The sequence below is a fragment of the Cherax quadricarinatus genome, chromosome 37, assembly GCF_038502225.1.
Source record: "Cherax quadricarinatus isolate ZL_2023a chromosome 37, ASM3850222v1, whole genome shotgun sequence".
In the NCBI taxonomy this organism is placed as follows: Eukaryota; Metazoa; Arthropoda; class Malacostraca; order Decapoda; family Parastacidae; genus Cherax; species Cherax quadricarinatus.
Genome location: NC_091328.1, coordinates 11,967,020 through 11,986,018, shown reverse-complemented (window position 1 = coordinate 11,986,018; position 18,999 = coordinate 11,967,020). Strand labels below are relative to the sequence as shown.

The 18,999-nt window shown below is 38.5% G+C and overlaps 1 protein-coding gene across 4 annotated transcripts in view; it reads left to right on the top strand.

The window, feature by feature from the left end:
* Window positions 1-14,389, top strand: part of LOC128704105 (uncharacterized) — a 41,835-nt gene extending 27,446 nt beyond the window's left edge. The window contains exons 4-7 of one of the 4 annotated variants that reach the window (XR_011392858.1): window positions 351-1,493; window positions 6,418-6,570; window positions 8,565-10,450; window positions 13,123-14,389. Coding sequence is in view for 3 of the 4 variants with exons in the window: in XM_070091888.1 (XP_069947989.1) it covers window positions 351-1,493; window positions 6,418-6,570; window positions 8,565-8,776 (1,508 nt within the window). In the remaining variant the exon portion in view is untranslated. Of the gene's footprint in view, window positions 1-350; window positions 1,494-6,417; window positions 6,571-8,003; window positions 8,498-8,564 lie in introns of those variants that run through there. The other 3 variants (XM_070091889.1, XM_070091888.1, XM_070091890.1) reach the window with 3 other exon arrangements.
* The last annotated feature ends 4,610 nt before the right edge of the window (window positions 14,390-18,999 follow it).

Genomic DNA, 18,999 nt, shown 5'->3' with positions numbered 1-18,999 from the left:
ATACAGTTGAAAATAAATATGGCAAACAGTGTAATAAAAATGTGCAGACACTTGAGGTTTGTGGTTAACAAAACCTCAACAAAAAATGCATGAATGGCCTTGATATGTAGATAAATGGTTCAGAGAACCATCATCATAGTTCAGAGAACCATCATCATGGTCTTGATAGTTTATAGAGGGTGCACATTTATAATCTTACTCTAGAACTGAATAATGACTATGGTATTTTAATTTATAATAAAAAATATTTTAATTTTTCTGATATTGGAAAATGCAATAAAGAAGACAAAATTATTCCTAATGTCCATTTAATCTATTGCAATACTTGATAAACCTTTTTTCTATTTCAGATAAAATCAAGGTATTGAAACTCAAAACTACTCCACTTGGAAAATTAGCTAAATTACTATTTCTTTTAGACAATGGTGACAGGAGCACAGGAGCAACAGAAGAGTTTCAGGAGCAAAACACAGAAGCTGCACAGGAAGCAAAAAATGTTTTCCTGTCCATTCTGAAAGACAAAGAAAAGGGTCATCATCAGATTATTAATATTTTGCTGAAACGTGGTGAGCAGTGCAGAGATTATCCCACACTGGCTCTTCCAAGTGGTACAGCATCTTCGAGTAGAGGTTTAAGAAAGGCAGATGAGGATCTTCTTACCTTGACACAGGCCTGTCATTACTTGGGAATTGAATACCAGTGTCTAGACGAGAAACTAAAGAAGGTTCAAGATAAAGCATTGCTTACTCAAGATGAAAGAAATGGTACATTTTTTATATATGCAGAAAATTTGTTTATGATTCACATGTGTGATAGTTTGACACCTACACTTGTTTTTAAATTGTTAAATATAATGAAAACTAACAAAAGTTTTTCTAGTGGCATTGACAAGGACTTACTTGCCAGCATTACAATAGACCAACTGACACATGAAGGACTGAAAGAAGCACTGTTCTTCTTCATAATTAGGTTGATGGAAGACGGTAATATGCTGAACCGTTTGTACACAGATAAACTGAAAGACGCTTTCAAAGAACTTAATCAAAACAGCACCAAGGAAGAGAAACAGATAATCACCAGCTTGTTATACAAGCTAAGAAACTATCCAGGAGAATGCCATCCTTCTGGATTATGCATTGTCTTTTGTGTTAGTGAAAACAGAGAAGGAGCTAGCAGTGAAATAGCCAAGATAAAAAAATTATTTGAAAATATTCTTGGTTTCACAGTCAAAATTGAGGAAAATCCTAGTGTGAAGACCATTGAATCTTACGAATTAGAACTACAGAAGCCAAAGTATCGTTATTATGACTCCATTGTGTACTGGTTTGTTAGTCATGGCAATGAAACTGAACTAAAACTTCCTAATGATGAGATATACTTAAGGGAAGAATTTATTGATAATTTTTCAAAGCCAGCCAACTTCATCAAAAAACCTAAAATTTTCTTCATGGCAGCTTGCCGAGGAGAAAAGACCATTCCTGTAGTTAAAAAAGGTAAGGGTTTAACTATTAGATTATCATTACATTCATGGGGGAGCAAGTAACCTGTAGGGATTACACAGGAAGTATACAGGTTCAATCCAAGGAAGGGAAGGAAAGGTTCAGTTCCTTGGATTGAGAGACCATCACTGGCAGCAAGAAACTTACTGTAAGAGTAAAGGTTTAGCTATGTTTCTCTCTTTTTTCTTCTTTTCTTGTTATGCAGTACAGTGCTACCTAGAGTTTCGTACATAATTCGCTCCAGAAGGCTGTTCAAGTGCCGTTACCGAACGAATTTGTTCCCATAAGGAATAATGCAAATTAGATTAGTTTGTTTCAGACCCCCAAAAATACACTTACAATAATACACTTACATAATTGTTAGAGTTGGGAGCAGTACGAAACTCGGGGTACCACTGTACTTTCATTTTATTTTTTTTTTGCTTATTAAATATGTAAGTGTGGGGGAGGTACTTGAGGCATTATGTAGAATGAAAGGGGGTAAAGCAGCTGGAACTGATGGGATCATGACAGAAATGTTAAAAGCAGGGGGGGGGATATAGTGTTGGAGTGGTTGGTGCTTTTGTTTAATAAATGTATGAAAGAGGGGAAGGTACCTAGGGATTGGCGGAGAGCATGTATAGTCCCTTTATATAAAGGGAAGGGGGACAAAACAGATTGTAAAAATTATAGAGGAATAAGTTTAATGAGTATACCAGGAAAAGTGTACGGTGGGGTTATTATTGAAAGAATTAGAGGTAAGACAAAATGTAGGATTGCGGATGAGCAAGGAGGTTTCAGAGTGGGTAGGGGATGTGTAGATCAAGTGTTTACATTGAAGCATATATGTGAACAGTATTTAGATAAAGGTAGGGAAGTTTTTACTGCATTTATGGATTTAGAAAAGGCATATGATAGAGTGGATAGGGGAGCAATGTGGCAGATGTTGCAAGTATATGGAATAGGTGGTAAGTTACTAAATGCTGTAAAGAGTTTTTATGAGGATAGTGAGGCTCAGGTTAGGGTGTGTAGAAGAGAGGGAGACTACTTCCCGGTAAAAGTAGGTCTTAGACAGGGATGTGTAATGTCACCATGGTTGTTTAATATATTTATAGATGGGGTTGTAAAAGAAGTAAATGCTAGGGTGTTCGGGAGAGGGGTGGGATTAATTAAATTATGGGGAATCAAATACAAAATGGGAATTGACACAGTTACTTTTTGCTGATGATACTGTGCTTATGGGAGATTCTAAAGAAAAATTGCAAAGGTTAGGGGATGAGTTTGGGAGTGTGTGTAAAGGTAGAAAGTTGAAAGTGAACATAGAAAAGAGTAAGGTGATGAGGGTATTAAATGATTTAGATAAAGAAAAATTGGATATCAAATTGGGGAGGAGTATGGAAGAAGTGAATGTTTTCAGATATTTGGGAGTTGACTTGTCGGCAGATGGATTTATGAAGGATGAGGTTAATCATAGAATTGATGAGGGAAAAAAGGTGAGGTAAGTGGTGCGTTGAGGAATATGTGGAGGCAAAAAATGTTATCTATGGAGGGAAAGAAGGGAATGTATGAAAATACAGTAGTACCAACACTCTTATATGGGTGTGAAGCTTGGGTTGTGAATGCAGCAGCGAGGAGGCAGTTGGAGGCAGTGGAGATGTCCTGTCTAAGGGCAATGTGTGGTGTAAATATTATGCAGAAAATTCAGAGTGTAGAAATTAGGAGAAGGTGTGGAGTTAATAAAAGTATTAGTCAGAGGGCTGAAGAGGGGTTGTTGAGGTTGTTTGGTCATTTAGAGAGAATGGATCAAAGTAGAATGACATGGAGAGCATTTAAATCTGTAGAAGGAAGGCGGGGTAGGGGTTGTCCTCGAAAAGGTTGGAAGGAAGGGGTAAGGCTAGGTTTTGTGGGCGAGGGGCTTGGCCTTCCAGCAGGCGTGCATGAGCGTGTTCGATAGGAGTGAATGGAGACGAATGGTATTTGGGACCTGACGATCTGTTGGAGTGTGAGCAGGGTAATATTTAGTGAAGGGATTCAGGGAAACCGGTTATTTTTATATAGCTGGACTTGAGTCCTGGAAATGGGAAGCACAATGCCTGCACTCTAAAGGAGGGGTTCGGGATATTAGCAGTTTGGAGGGATATGTTGTGTATCTTTATACGTATATACTTCTAAACTGTTGTGTTTTGAACACCTCTGCAAAAACAGTGATTATGTGTGAGTGAGGTGAAAGTGTTGAATGATGATGAAAGTATTTTCTTTTTGGGTCACCCTGCCTCGGTGGGAGATGGCCGACTTGTTGAAAAAAAAAAAATCTTAAATCTTTTCACACAAATAAGTGGCCACTACTACATGTGATAGCCAAAATATGATATGAAATTTTTCATATATTTCAAGAGTCTGTTAACCAAGGGTGGCACCAGAATTCCTGTACTGGGGTCTTAGAGGTGGCTATCTGGTGTGAAGTGGGGACAAGATTTGTTTTAAAGCATTATTATCACTATGTATTTTTATTTTGTGGCTGAAGCCTCCCAAGCCCCACCTTGGTGTTCCCCCTGCTTTTAACTCCTGGAGTGTGGTGAAATACTTAGGATGTTCTCCACTAAAGGCCATTCACCCTGTATATAGAAGAATGCTATACTATTATTAATTGTATCTGTATAATGCTTGCAACAGCGGATGGGTTTTATTGAATTGATGAGGGAAAAAGAGTGAGTGGTGCACTTAGGAGTCTGTGGAGACAAAGAACTTTGTCCTTGGAGGCAAAGAGGGGAATGTATGAGAGTATAGTTTTACCAACGCTCTTATATGGGTGTGAAGCGTGGGTGATGAATGTTGCAGCGAGGAGAAGGCTGGAGGCAGTGGAGATGTCATGCCTGAGGGCAATGTGTGGTGTGAATATAATGCAGAGAATTCGTAGTTTGGAAGTTAGGAGGAGGTGCGGGATTACCAAAACTGTTGTCCAGAGGGCTGAGGAAGGGTTGTTGAGGTGGTTCGGACATGTAGAGAGAATGGAGCGAAACAGAATGACTTCAAGAGTGTATCAGTCTGTAGTGGAAGGAAGGCGGGGTAGGGGTCGGCCTAGGAAGGGTTGGAGGGAGGGGGTAAAGGAGGTTTTGTGTGCGAGGGGCTTGGACTTCCAGCAGGCATGTGTGAGCGTGTTTGATAGGAGTGAATGGAGACAAATGGTTTTTAATACTTGACGTGCTGTTGGAGTGTGAGCAAAGTAACATTTATGAAGGGATTCAGGGAAACCGGCAGGCCGGACTTGAGTCCTGGAGATGGGAAGTACAGTGCCTGCACTCTGAAGGAGGGGTGTTAATGTTGCAGTTTAAAAACTGTAGTGTAAAGCACCCTTCTGGCAAGACAGTGATGGAGTGAATGATGGTGAAAGTTTTTCTTTTTCGGGCCACCCTGCCTTGGTGGGAATCGGCCGGTGTGATAATAAAAAAAAAAAAAAAAAAAAAAATAAATAAATAATGTATTTACCTGATGGCCAGCCTTTAGTGGCCCTGTCAGAAACAGAAAGCTTATTCCTTATAAAGGGTAACCCAAAGGAGTTAGAGCAAGTTTTTTTTTTTTTTTGTTTTTTTTGCATCTCAATAGATAAACTTTTCATTTTTTCTTTCCGCAGATTCTTCAGCACACTCACTACTTTTTCCCCTTTGCCTCTTCTATGGCTGACCTTGTCTTTCATACTCATCTGCCAACATGTCCACTTCCAAAGATCTGAATACAGTACATTTATTTTCTCCATACTTCTTTCCTCCAATCTGATATCAACTCTTACACTGCCAAGACTGTTTATTACTTTCATTAACTTGCTTTTTTTTTTTTTTCAAAGGTTCACTTTTAAATTTCTTCCTTTACATACTTCTCAGTTACTCCACCAACCTTCACAACTTCTCTTCAGAATCTCCCAAAAGAACTATATCATTAGCAAAGAGCAACTATGGCAACTCCCACATGTATTGGCTTCATTATTTTTTAATCCCACACCTTCCCCCAACACACATCTTTGACAACCCCATCTAAAAACATGTTAAATAGCCATAGTGATATCACACATCCTTGTTTATGGCCTACTTTAAATTGGAAATTATTATTATCACTGGGAAAGTTTTCTTTAACTTAAATGGCTGTCTCTCACTAAGGCAGGGTGACCCGAAGATGAAAACACATTTATCATCTTTCATTCAGTTGCATTAGGTATGTGATAGATTTAAAAATGTAGTGTTAGTGTGTTTATCAGAAGCATGCGGTTACAGGAAAATGGGTGCAGAAGGGAAGAGAAAATGGTGGAATGATGAGGAAAAGAGAGTAGTAAAAGAGAAAAAGTTAGCATATGAGAGATTTTTACAAAGTATAAGTGATGTAGGGAGGAAAGAGTATATGGAGATAAAAAGAGAGTTTAAGAGAGTGGTGAAGGAATGTAAAAGAAGAGCAAATGAGAGAGTGGGTGAGATGCTGTCAACAAATTTTACTGAGAATAAGAAAAAGTTTTGGAGTGAGAGTAACAAATTAAGAAAGCCTAGGGAACAAGTGGATTTGCCAGTTAAAAAATAGGAGAGGAGAATCATTAGATGGAGAGTTGGAGGTATCGAGAAGATGAAGGGAGTATTTTGAGGAAGTGTTAAGTGTTGATGAAGATAGGAGAGTTGTGATTTCATGAAAGTGTTTCTTCTTTTTCTGATCACCCTACCGCAGTGGGAAACGGCCAATGTATTAATAAAAGAATGTTATTGTTATTTTAATTACCTGTATACTGTATATGGGATAATGCTAAGCTCATAGGGTTCATGAAGCATCTGGGAAATGGGAAATAATCACATTTGATCCAGGAAAAGGGAGAATAGCTCCAATTCCTTGGATAAAGAGTTCTTCACAAGCCTCAAATAAACTCTGCTGAAGGGCTAATACTAAAGTAACTCATAATGTACAGGTGGCCGTCCATCAAGTGCAGATGCAAAACATCGCGCAAATATAAAAATTCCAGACTCTTCTCTGGACATTGAGAATGTCCACTATGAGGTTGACCGTCTTGTTGTTAATGCAACTCTTCCTACAAGATATTCCTTTCGAAGCAAAGATGAAGGTAATGTAGTACTTTATATACCAGGTAATTATAACTTGTTTATAGTACTGTATATGATATAAATAACTTTTTACCTGTAACATTATAACCCATACCGAGACATATTTATTGCAAATATTTCCACGCTAATTTATTAATGCCTAATCCTTAGTTTTTATGCTCATTATTAAAAGGTTTTCTTGACTAGTTACCATAAGACCATTCTAATCATGTGAATAGTTTGTGTTATTGTCTCTGCAGTACTGTATAAGTTATCCTTTCACAGTATTAATAATTACATCAAACTTCATATTAAACAAAAGTCAGCAGTCAAAACCCTTGTGAATTCCAGTTTCAGACAACACTCACCATCTTTGTTCATATTTCTAAAACTATAAGATGTGCAAGAGCTTCATACATTTCATTGTACACTACAGCTACAGTGCCCTAAGCTGTAATTCTAACCATGACATGTGACTCCCTACAAGATTGCAGCAAGACCTGTGGGGACAAAAGAAGAAATACCCATGGGCACAACACAAGAAATACCCATGGGTTTTGACCCATGGGTATGTAAGGACTTGTAAAGATTCTTGCATCAGCTTCTTGGTTTCCTCCTCCACTTATCTACTTATCTTGTGTGTTGTCAGCTAAACACTGGTAGATAATCATCACAGTAGTGATCCTATTGTCATAACTTTTTTTTTTTTTTTTTTTGGCTAATCACTTTGCCATTCTCGATGGTAGTTAAAGTATGTCTTCTCTCTATGCAATATGCTTTTCTTTCTTACCTCCTCTCAGATTCTTCCATCATTGTTGTGCTCACTTATTTTAGTTAAGCCTTTTTTTTTTTTTTACTGTAGTCATCTCCAGGTGCATATTCATAAATGCATGCCTCAGTAAATTCTAGGCTGTGACTGAGTAATCTGACTCAAGTGCTGCCTGAGGAAGCTACTGGTACCACCATACTGGCCTATGCTCAGAAAACCTGCTGGAAAGCTTGTCTCCAATCTCTGGGTCACTTTTCCTGTAAGCACAGTGTGAAAATGTGCACAGAAGCTTGCAGGCAGACTTTCACTTACCTTGGATCCTGTGCTTCTCATTGTTGGCATAGAAAAAGCAGATCCTCATGGAATGGCTGAAGAACTATGTTTCTGCCTAACTTGGAACTAAGAAGTACAGTGGTACCTCGGGATATGAACAGCTCAAAACTCGAACAATTATGTAAGTGTATTTATGAAAGTGCTTTTGTAAGTGTATTTTTGGGGGTCTGAAACGGATTAATCTAATTTACATTATTCCTTATGGGACTAAATTTATTCGGTATTGGCACTCGAACAGCCTTCTGGAACGAATTAATTTCGTATCCCCAGGTACCACTGTATATCATTTATCTGTTGATTTTACAGGAAGCTGCCACACTTCACTTGTTACAATTACTGAATTTGCCACAGGTTTATGTGGGTGTCTGCCTACTGCAGCAAAGCCAGATGAGATATGTTCTTATGCTTCAAGACTTAATCCTTTGGTGACTGCCTTTCTTTGAAGACTACATCAAATCTGGTTATGCAGAGCCCTGCCTTTTCAGTGAAAATGGCTGTTCTACAGTTTTGTAAACCAAATTCAACTGGGCATGATCCAGTTCATTATCTTTTAGTGGAGGTGGTGGTGGTAATAGTAGCAGTAGTAGTGATGGTAGGAGTAGTAGTAGGTGTAGTGGTGGTGGCAGCAGAAGTAATAGTAGCAGCCGCAGTAGCATATATTGCATGTCATCCCACACATAAACCAAGCTACAAAATATGGCTTACCTCTAAGCTGTAATTTTTTAAAAAACTTTAATAATAATAACAAAAATAATAATATTTCCACACACCCAACCATACTAACTCAACACTTAACACTATATATCCATGGGTTTAAAAAGAAGTACATAGTTTTGTTTTTTCTTGTAAATATAATTATAGCACAGTTACATATGAAAAAAAACCTAATGTAAATTGTCTCATTCTATTTAGGTTCAGTGTTTGTGGATGTTGTATGCTCTCTTCTGGAAGAATATTGTGGAGAAAACATCACTGAAGCACTAGTAGAAGCATCCCGGATAATACACCAGATTATTTTTAAAAGTAATGATAATTCATTTGAAGGGTTTTCCAAACAAGCATGTTCCTATGATAGCACACTCCAAAAAACTTTTATTATTCCAGTGGGTAAAAAGAAACAGTAATTAGATAAACTTACAAAACTTTTTAATTTGTATGTATTAAATTTTGTGATTATGCTTGTAGTTCAAGTTTTTCTAAAAGTGTTAAAAGCCATGAAGTATTCTATATTTTGCAGTATTGTTTTTATGTAGTAAGGCCTATTATGAAAAATATGTTCTTTATTGAGGAATGGAGAAAAAGCATAATAAATAAATGCAGGTACAGTAACGACTTTTATACGACATTAGTAAATTTATTTTATAAGCCTTTTAAACTTCACACTGCATTGGGCCTATGAAGATCCGAGTACAGTTGACCATCACCTCTGTCCTTGAACTGAGAATATATTGATATCACAGATAGGACTGATGGACAATTGATCTGATATTTTATCCATGATGCCTGTGTGATGTTTAGATTTCTGTTATATAGTTGGTTGAGCAGTAATTGAGACTATCTACATAAAAATTTATATACTAAGGTTAGCATAGTCTTGGACTTGCAAGTACAAGGTTACCATTTCAATATCCAGTATTATTTGCACAATTTATATAATAAGGTATTCTATTGTACTTAGTAATTAATTCTAATTTCTTACTGTGAGTTAGTGGGCCTTCATTCAAAATATAATATATCAGTCTAAGGAAACAGGACAACAGTGAAAAAATAAAAGAATATATTATTGTGGTAAACAGTTGGAAGAATTGATATGTGTGGTTCCTTGAGTTACAATGATCTTGAGTAATGATAATTTTGAGTTACAATTTACCCTCATAAAGGAACCAAGTTTTGAATTGCGATGAAAAATTTGAGATATGTGTACAGTGGTCATTGCAGCAAGGCCTGGATGATAAGACAATTCTTCAGTGTTTTGTCTGTCAGTCAAGAGCTACCTTCAGATCAACGAACTTCCTCTAAAGGCACTGTTACATGACATGATTCACAACTTGCTCAATCTCTAGAGGCAGAATTGAGCTTTGTTACAGTTAAATTCTTCCTACCCAGTGCAACTTCTCTGCTTCAGCCTGTGGACCAGCAAGTGATTTCAAATTTTGAGAAGATTTACACCAAGATATTTGCTAAGTGCTTTCAGAGACTTCAGGAAATGGAGTCATCAGCCTCAAGAAATTCTGGAAAACTAAGTTCAATATCTTAAGATTATGTGAGGCTCATAGTGAATTCCTAGAATGAAGTTTCCACTCGGTGCCTCAGTGCAGCCTGGAAGAACTTGTGGCCTTCAATCACCTATGACTTTGAAGGATTTGAATCTGAGGAGGATGTAAACCAGGAGATTGTTGCCCTTGGTGAGGCAGTGGGGCTAGAAGTTGGTGAAGAGGATGTGGAGGAGTTTGTGTAGGACCACACACAGGAGTTGACAACAGAGGAATGCCAAGAATAGGGAAGCTGGAAGAGAAGGACAGTGGGGAAGATGACTATAGGATAACATTGCAGAAATTCAGGAAAATTATTTACTCATTGGGAAGGTGAGAAAATAATCATAAGACTGAACTCACTTCCTGTGTTTTTTTGAAGATAATGTTTTATCCAATTTTAAAAGCTTTAGAAGAAAGCACCAGAAACAAAGAGCTCTGGACAGTTTTTTCCCAAGAAGCTGTGGTTAGAAGAAGCTTATCCTTCCAACCAGTAACCTCCGCCATCCTTTTTCCCACCACCACACTGGCAATTCCAAGTCCGAGGTACAGTAAAAGTTGCATTTCCATGGTCTTCGAACAAATTACCATAAAATCATGCATTTTGGGGTTTGAGTTACAATGACATTCTTATTTTCTCCCATCACTTCCCACAGTGCTGTACAACCCTTAGAAGTTTAGCACTTAAATTAACTGCCTCATTATTACCATTCAAAATAGGTTTGCTCAAGCCCATCATGATTTTATGCATCAATATATATATTCTGATATGCTGTAATCACAAGAGGGGTACCTAAATTCATAATCTAATGCATTCTTTTGAAAAACTTATCCCACATAACAGTAGCATAGGGAACATTGCATACAGTGCCTCCTACGGCATCCACTGCTTATTCCAGCTGTAACGTTATCCACTTGCAGTTTGGGAATTTGGCATTGATGGCTTTCTGAAAACTGATGGCACAATGCAGGGATATTCATTACTGCATGTAACTGTAACCATTCATTGAGCTTCACCCAGTGCAATGCAAAATTTTTCCAGGTTTGGAAACTAGGGCTTGACAAATTGAAATTACCTCTTTTTGGGAATAGACCCTTGGTGTCCTGACGCAGGCTGTGATGCTAGGTGAAACATCACTGGTGGTACCTGCTGCAGCTATTATACACCAGTGAGTGGCAGCTGGGTTATGAGTATCTGTTGCTGAACAATGTCTTGTTACTTGAAAATGCCTTGTTAAAGCTGCAAGGCATGCTTGGGATAATACCCTGGGGCATATGCACGAGCTGCCAGCAGTATGCCATATAACCACTGTCTTTCAGGGCATTGTCTCCCTGCTTTGAACCTTGGCTGCATTCTGGCTATATTCTAGCAAATTCACTAGGCTTGTTATCCTATTTAGTGCACCATGAGTAACATTCTGGGTGAAAAATGAACGGATAAAATAGAGTTTACTGACACCGTCATTTATGTTTCTGGAATGTGCAACAAGCTTAACTGGCTACCCAGGCATCTCGGACATCGCCCGGTACCTGTGTCGTAACATATAGATATATTTTATCTGGGTGGTATAAATCATTAAATACAACAAACATATGAGTTATACAGCATCTGGGTTGTGTAAACCCTTAAATCCAGCACATGAGGGCTGTACAGCACCAGGGCAGTATAAACCTTTAACTCCAACATTATGTACCTTATAGCTAAACTGCATGTGGGTGGTATAAATCTGCAAGTACAACAAAAATGTGAGAGCTATACAGCACCTGGGTGGTGTAAATCCAAGTCTGCCAATAACATGATAGTACACAAATAACTCGCACATAGGAGAATGAAACTTATGACGATGTTTTGGTCTGACTTGGACCAATAACTAGTCCTGTGTGTGGATTATTTGTGTTTGTTCCAGTTATGGTATTGTGCCTTTTTATTCTTTAACAGTATTATAGGTTAGTTAATTAGATGTACTGCCTGAGCGGCTAGTTATTGTGCACCCCATGCTCATCCTGTGAGTGGTAGCGAAAAAAAAAAAGCAGGATTATAGGTCACAGTGGGTCTGTCAGACCCTACTGAGCATTATTATATCACTAGGAAGGACTATTAGTCACTTTGTATTTTACAATTACTTTGTATAGTTGTTCTATAAAGTACAGTGGTACCTCGGGATACGAACTTAATTCGTTTCAGAAGGTTGTTCGAGTGCCGATACCGAACGAATTTGTTCCCATAAGGAATAATGTAAATTAGATTAATCTGTTTCAGATTAGAGATTAGATTAGATTTTGCCACCGAAGTGGCTAGTTTATTGTGCACCCCATATCCATCCTGTGGAAGGTAGCGGGAGAGCATATGGATACACAAAAGGCCTAGGAACTAGGCCCCAAAGGGTTAACAGGAATACATATGGATTTATATCTACATATCTATAGTTCACTTATCTGTTACAAGCAAATTTAGGAAATTTGCTTTGTATATCTGGTATCTTATTTTCATTAATAAGATATCTTGACATGTCACATAGGTTATTATACTGTCTGTCTCTGTATTCCTCAATAAGTGGACAATTAAGCACATAGTGTTCAAGAGAGTGACCATATGCCTGATCACATAATTTACATTTAGTTTGATCATCATCTGTGTGTCTCCTAAACTGCCAGAAGTACTTGTAACCAAGCCTAAGCCTGGCCACTACAACATCAGTCAGTCTGTTCACATTGCAAGTTGCTCCATAAACATACTTATCTACATTCATGTTATCATAGTGGGTTATAGATCTACTCAGGCTTCTAACTGCATTCCTATAACAATCATTTTCATTATTTGCTTCTCTCCTAATATTATTCCTAATGCTAGACACAGTTATACCAAAGTTATATTCTACATTCTCCTTCTGGGTACTCTTCTTGGCTAACATATCAACTTTATCATGAAGGAGTAATCCAATGTGTGATGGGATCCATAGCAATTGTACATTAATTCCTTTGTCCCTAATTTTTGAGTATCTATACCTGGCTTCTCCAATGAGCATGTTGTTGTAGTCATTATATGAGTCAAGAGCCTTCAATGATGACATAGAATCAGTAATGATGATAGAATCAAGCTCAGTGTCATAGGTTAGCTTTAGCGCCATTAGGATTGCAAACAATTCAGTTTGCAGTGTAGATGCCCAGTTGTTAATTCTTATGCCTAACTCAACAAATTTATTATCGTTCTTAACTAGGGAGGTGGCAACAAGAGCAGATGCAGCCCTGCCAGAAGACTCCTGTTTAGATCCATCAGTGTATATAACTTGTGATAACTTATTACTACCAGCTAGGTGAGAAATTTCTTCTTGAGCAGTTGCTCTAACAAGAGAATTAAGGAAGGGATTACTAGCAATGAGCTTCTTGGGAGGGACTTGTAGGTATGTGATATTAAATGAACACATCTTCCACGGAGGGGTGAAATGCTCTTGTTGCCTATAGTGATACAGTTCATGCAGGTTATAAAACTTAATGCAATTGCACATTTTCACAATCCATTTAGATCTGTGTGTATTTACCTCTAGACACTTGGTAAGATTCATTGTGACAGTGTCTGGTTCGTTTCTCAACATTCTAATACAGAGTACAGTGTTAATCTCAACAATCCTATCACTGATACTAGAAATACCAAGCTTCTTCCTCATGTTAAGAACTTTTGTAGATCTGGGACAGCCAAGACCCCCAAAAATACACTTACAAAAACACTTACATAAATACCCTTACATAATTGTTTGAGTTTTGTGTTGTTCATATCCCGAGGTACCACTGTACAGTAAGAATACAATCTCAGAAAATTATCTATTACTACTAAAAAATAAAAACAATAAAACATTTGTCAGTTTGGTATTTACATCTAATCAATACAAAACGTGGATACAACATCAAGATTTCAGATAACTTATAAACAACAATGAGGTGTTTTTCCATATCCTATAAGGTTTGCATGGAGGCATCTTTGACAGGTTAGAGATTTGGACACTAAGATAAAACTCATGTATGGCCCTCTCTCTGTCCACACACCTTGTATTTTGTCATGAGTGTCTTATTGATCCTGGGCTGTATAATATATTAAATTCACCTATATTAAATTTGGCAGTGCCAAATTTCTGTGCTTGGGAGGGATTAGGAGTGACTATCTAGCTTGAAGTGGATGGGGCTAGCTGTGTTTTGAAACAGTTATTATATATTCTATTTCATTTTGGGGATGAAGCCTCCCAAGCCCATCCCCCCATGGTGCTGCCCCTGGTGATATATAATATCGATAAGCCAAAAAGCTTAAGTCTTCTCCAGCCAGAGGGTTGAAGGACTTCTCCACCTCAGATATCTTTTCAACGCTTAGCGCCTGCTCACATCATCTTCACTTTTCCACTGCCTCTGCTGTCTCCATATTTAGTCACTTCTGTATCTGACTAAAGGAGCCTAATCTGTAGGTGAAACTTTTTGGGAATAAAGATACCCATTTCACATGCTTTTTACTTAGCACCTAGGTAGTATGAATTATTATTATTATTATAATCAAGGGGGAAACGCTAAACCCGTAGGATTATACATCACCTGAGGGGGAAATGTGGATGGTATTCAAGTTTAATTCAGGGAACTGAAGAACAGATCCAATTCCCTAAATCAACAGCCCATCACCAGCATCAAGGAACCTTCCTTGAGGGGGCTAGTATGAAGCCTTCAATCCAATGTATCTTAAACTAGTCACAAGTTTGCCTGAGACACTACAGTATAGGAGCTTTAATAGAAACTATGTATCAAGCTAAGACAAAACCATTTTCATTGCTAAATTTACAAACTGTAATGCAGTTACCTAGCCTTAATATCAATATACTCCATAACCTGTATCAATATAGTCTGAATTATTCTTAGTCTGCCCGAAATGCCTAGTCATGCTAAGCACGATAGTGGCCCTCTCTGTAATTAGTATTTTATAAAATGTAAACTCCACATTGTAATCTTCATATTATTATTTTTCTTTTTTTATTATCACACTGGCCGATTCCCACCAAGGCAGGGTGGCCCGAAAAAGAAAAACTTTCACCATCATTCACTCCATCACTGTCTTGCCAGAAGGGTGCTTTACACTACAGTTTTTAAACTGCAACATTAACACCCCTCCTTCAGAGTGCAGGCACTGTACTTCCCATCTCCAGGACTCAAGTCCGGCCTGCCGGTTTCCCTGAACCCCTTCATAAATGTTACTTTGCTCACACTCCAACAGCACGTCAAGTATTAAAAACCATTTGTCTCCATTTACTCCTATCAAACACGCTCACGCATGCCTGCTGGAAGTCCAAGCCCCTCGCACACAAAACCTCCTTTACCCCCTCCCTCCGACCTTTCCTAGGCCGACCCCTACCCCGCCTTCCTTCCACTACAGACTGATACACTCTTGAAGTTATTCTGTTTCGCTCCATTCTCTCCACATGTCCGAACCACCTCAACAACCCTTCCTCAGCCCTCTGGACAACAGTTTTGGTAATCCCACACCTCCTCCTAACTTCCAAACTACGAATTCTCTGCATTATATTCACACCACACATTGCCCTCAAACATGACATCTCCACTCCCTCCAGCCTTCTCCTCGCTGCAGCATTCATCACCCATGCTTCACACCCATATAAGAGTGTTGGTAAAACTATACTCTCATACATTCCCCTCTTTGCCTCCAAGGAAAAAGTTCTTTGTCTCCACAGACTCCTAAGTGCACCACTCGCCCTTTTCCCCTCATCATTTCTATGATTCACCTCATCTTTCATAGACCCATCCACTGACACGTCCACTCCCAAATATCTGAATACATTCACCTCCTCCATACTCTCTCCCTCCAATCTGATATCCAATCTTTCATCACCTAATCTTTTTGTTATCCTCATAACCTTACTCTTTCCTGTATTCACTTTCAATTTTCTAATTTTGCACACCCTACCAAATTCATCCACCAATTTTTTCAACTTCTCTTCAGAATCTCCCAAGAGCACAGTGTCATCAGCAAAGAGCAACTGTGACAACTCCCACTTTATGTGTGATTCTTTATCTTTTAACTCCATGCCTCTTGCCAAGACCCTCGCATCTACTTCTCTTACAACCCCATCTATAAATATATTAAACAACCACGGTGACATCAGACATCCTTGTCTAAGGCCTACTTAACTGGGAAATAATTTCCCTCTTTCCTACATACTCTAACTTGAGCCTCACTATCCTCGTAAAAACTCTTCACTGCTTTCAGTAACCTACCTCCTACACCATACACCTGCAACATCTGCCACATTGCCCCCCTATCCACCCTGTCATATGCCTTTTCCAAATCCATAAATGCCACAAAGACCTCTTTAGCCTTATCTAAATACTGTTCACTTATATGTTTCACTGTAAACACCTGGTCCACACACCCCCTACCTTTCCTAAAGCCTCCTTGTTCATCTGCTATCCTGTTCTCCGTCTTACTCTTAATTCTTTCAATAATAACTCACCATACACTTTGCCAGGTATACTCAACAGACTTATCCCCCTATAATTTTTGCACTCTCTTTTATCCCCTTTGCCTTTATACAAAGGAACTATGCATGCTCTCTGCCAATCCCTAGGTACCTTACCCTCTTCCATACATTTATTAAATAATTGCACCAACCACTCCAAAACTATATCCCCACCTGCTTTTAACATTTCTATCTTTATCCCATCAATCCCGGCTGCCTTACTCCCTTTCATTTTACCTACTGCCTCACGAACTTCCCCCACACTCACAACTGGCTCTTCCTCACTCCTACAAGATGTTATTCCTCCTTGCCCTATACACGAAATCACAGTTTCCCTATCTTCATCAACATTTAACAATTCCTCAAAATATTCCCTCCATCTTCCCAATACCTCTAACTCTCCATTTAATAACTCTCCTCTCCTATTTTTAACTGACAAATCCATTTGTTCCCTAGGCTTTCTTAACTTGTTAATCTCACTCCAAAACTTTTTCTTATTTTCAACAAAATTTGTTGATAACATCTCACCCACTCTCTCATTTGCTCTCTTTTTACATTGCTTCACCACTCTCTTAACCTCTCTCTTTTTCTCCATATACTCTTCCCTCATTGCATCACTTCTACTTTGTAAAAACTTCTCATATGCTAACTTTTTCTCCCTTACTACTCTCTTCACATCATCATTCCACCAATCGCTCCTCTTCCCTCCCGCACCCACTTTCCTGTAACCACAAACTTCTGCTGAACACTCTAACACTACATTTTTAAACCTTCCCCATACCTCTTCGACCCCATTGCCTATGCTCTCATTAGCCCATCTATCCTCCAATAGCTGTTTATATCTTACCCTAACTGCCTCCTCTTTTAGTTTATAAACCTTCACCTCTCTCTTCCCTGATACTTCTATTCTCCTTGTATCCCATCTACCTTTTACTCTCAGTGTAGCTACAACTACAAAGTGATCTGATATATCTGTGGCCCCTCTATAAATATGTACATCCTGAAGTCTACTCAACAGTCTTTTATCTACCAATACATAATCCAACAAACTACTGTCATTTTGCCCTACATCATATCTTGTATACTTATTTATCCTCTTTTTCTTAAAATATGTATTACCTATAACTAAACCCTTTCTATACAAAGTTCAATCAAAGGGCTCCCATTATCATTTACACCTGGCACCCCAAACTTACCTACCACACCCTCTCTAAAAGTTTCTCCTACTTTAGCATTCAGGTCCCCTACCACAATTACTCTCTCACTTGGTTCAAAGGCTCCTATACATTCACTTAACATCTCCCAAAATCTCTCTCTCTCTGCATTCCTCTCTTCTCCAGGTGCATACACGCTTATTATGACCCACTTCTCGCATCCAACCTTTACTTTAATCCACATAATTCTTGAATTTACACATTCATATTCTCTTTTCTCCTTCCATAACTGATCATTCAACATTACTGCTACCCCTTCCTTTGCTCTAACTCTCTCAGATACTCCAGATTTAATCCCATTTATTTCCCCCCACAGAAACTCCCCTACCCCCTTCAGCTTTGTTTTGCTTAGGGCCAGGACATCCAACTTCTTTTCATTCCTAACATCAGCAATCATCTGTTTCTTGTCGTCCGCACTACATCCACGCACATTTAAGCATCCCAGTTTTATAAAGTTTTTCTTCTTCTCTTTTTTAGTAAATGTCTACAGGAGAAGGGGTTACTAGCCCATTGCTCCCGGCATTTTAGTCGCCTCATACGACACGCATGGCTTACGGAGGAAAGATTCTTTTCCACTTCCCCATGGACAATAGAAGAAATAAAGAGGAACAAGAGCTATTTAGAAAAAGGAGAAAAACCTAGATGTATGTATATGTATATGCATGTGCGTGTCTCTGAAGTGTGACCAAAGTGTAAGTAGGAGTAGCAAGATATCCCTGTTATCTAGCCTGTTTATTATTATAATCAAGGGGAAGCGCTAAACCCGTAGGATTATACAGCGCCTTTGGGGGATGTGGAAGGCATTCAGGCTTAATTCGGGGAACTGGAGCACAGATCCAATTCCCTAAATCAAGAGCCCCTCACCAACATCAAGGAACCTTCCCTGAGGGGTGTAATCTTCATAGAGAATAAACCTAAAACCCAATCTAACTTTATTATTTTTTAAATACACTACCTAACAGAATACTCCATTCTACTGAATGTACAACAATGCATACAACCATATGACCTGTCTTTGTAATACTCACTTGTGCTTTATAGTAATCTGTATACATTAAAGTTTTATCACTGATGTCATCATTGCTTAGTTCATCTTAAGTTAATTTTAAGCCAGCCCGTAATGCTATGCATAGTATAAGTGGCTTTGGCATGCTGCTCTTATCTGTATTTTTTGTACCTCTGTATGTGTGCTCAAATTTTTAAATAAATAAATAAATAAATAAATTTGAAGTTACACAGTACCTGAGCAGTTTAAACCCTTAAATCCTGAACCCAAACCGTCTGCAGGCCATTCCGTAACTCCCTTATTCCAATTTTCATTCTTCTCTAGTGCTCTCTATCTGGTTCGTTCCCCTTCCCCAGTTGCTTCATTCCA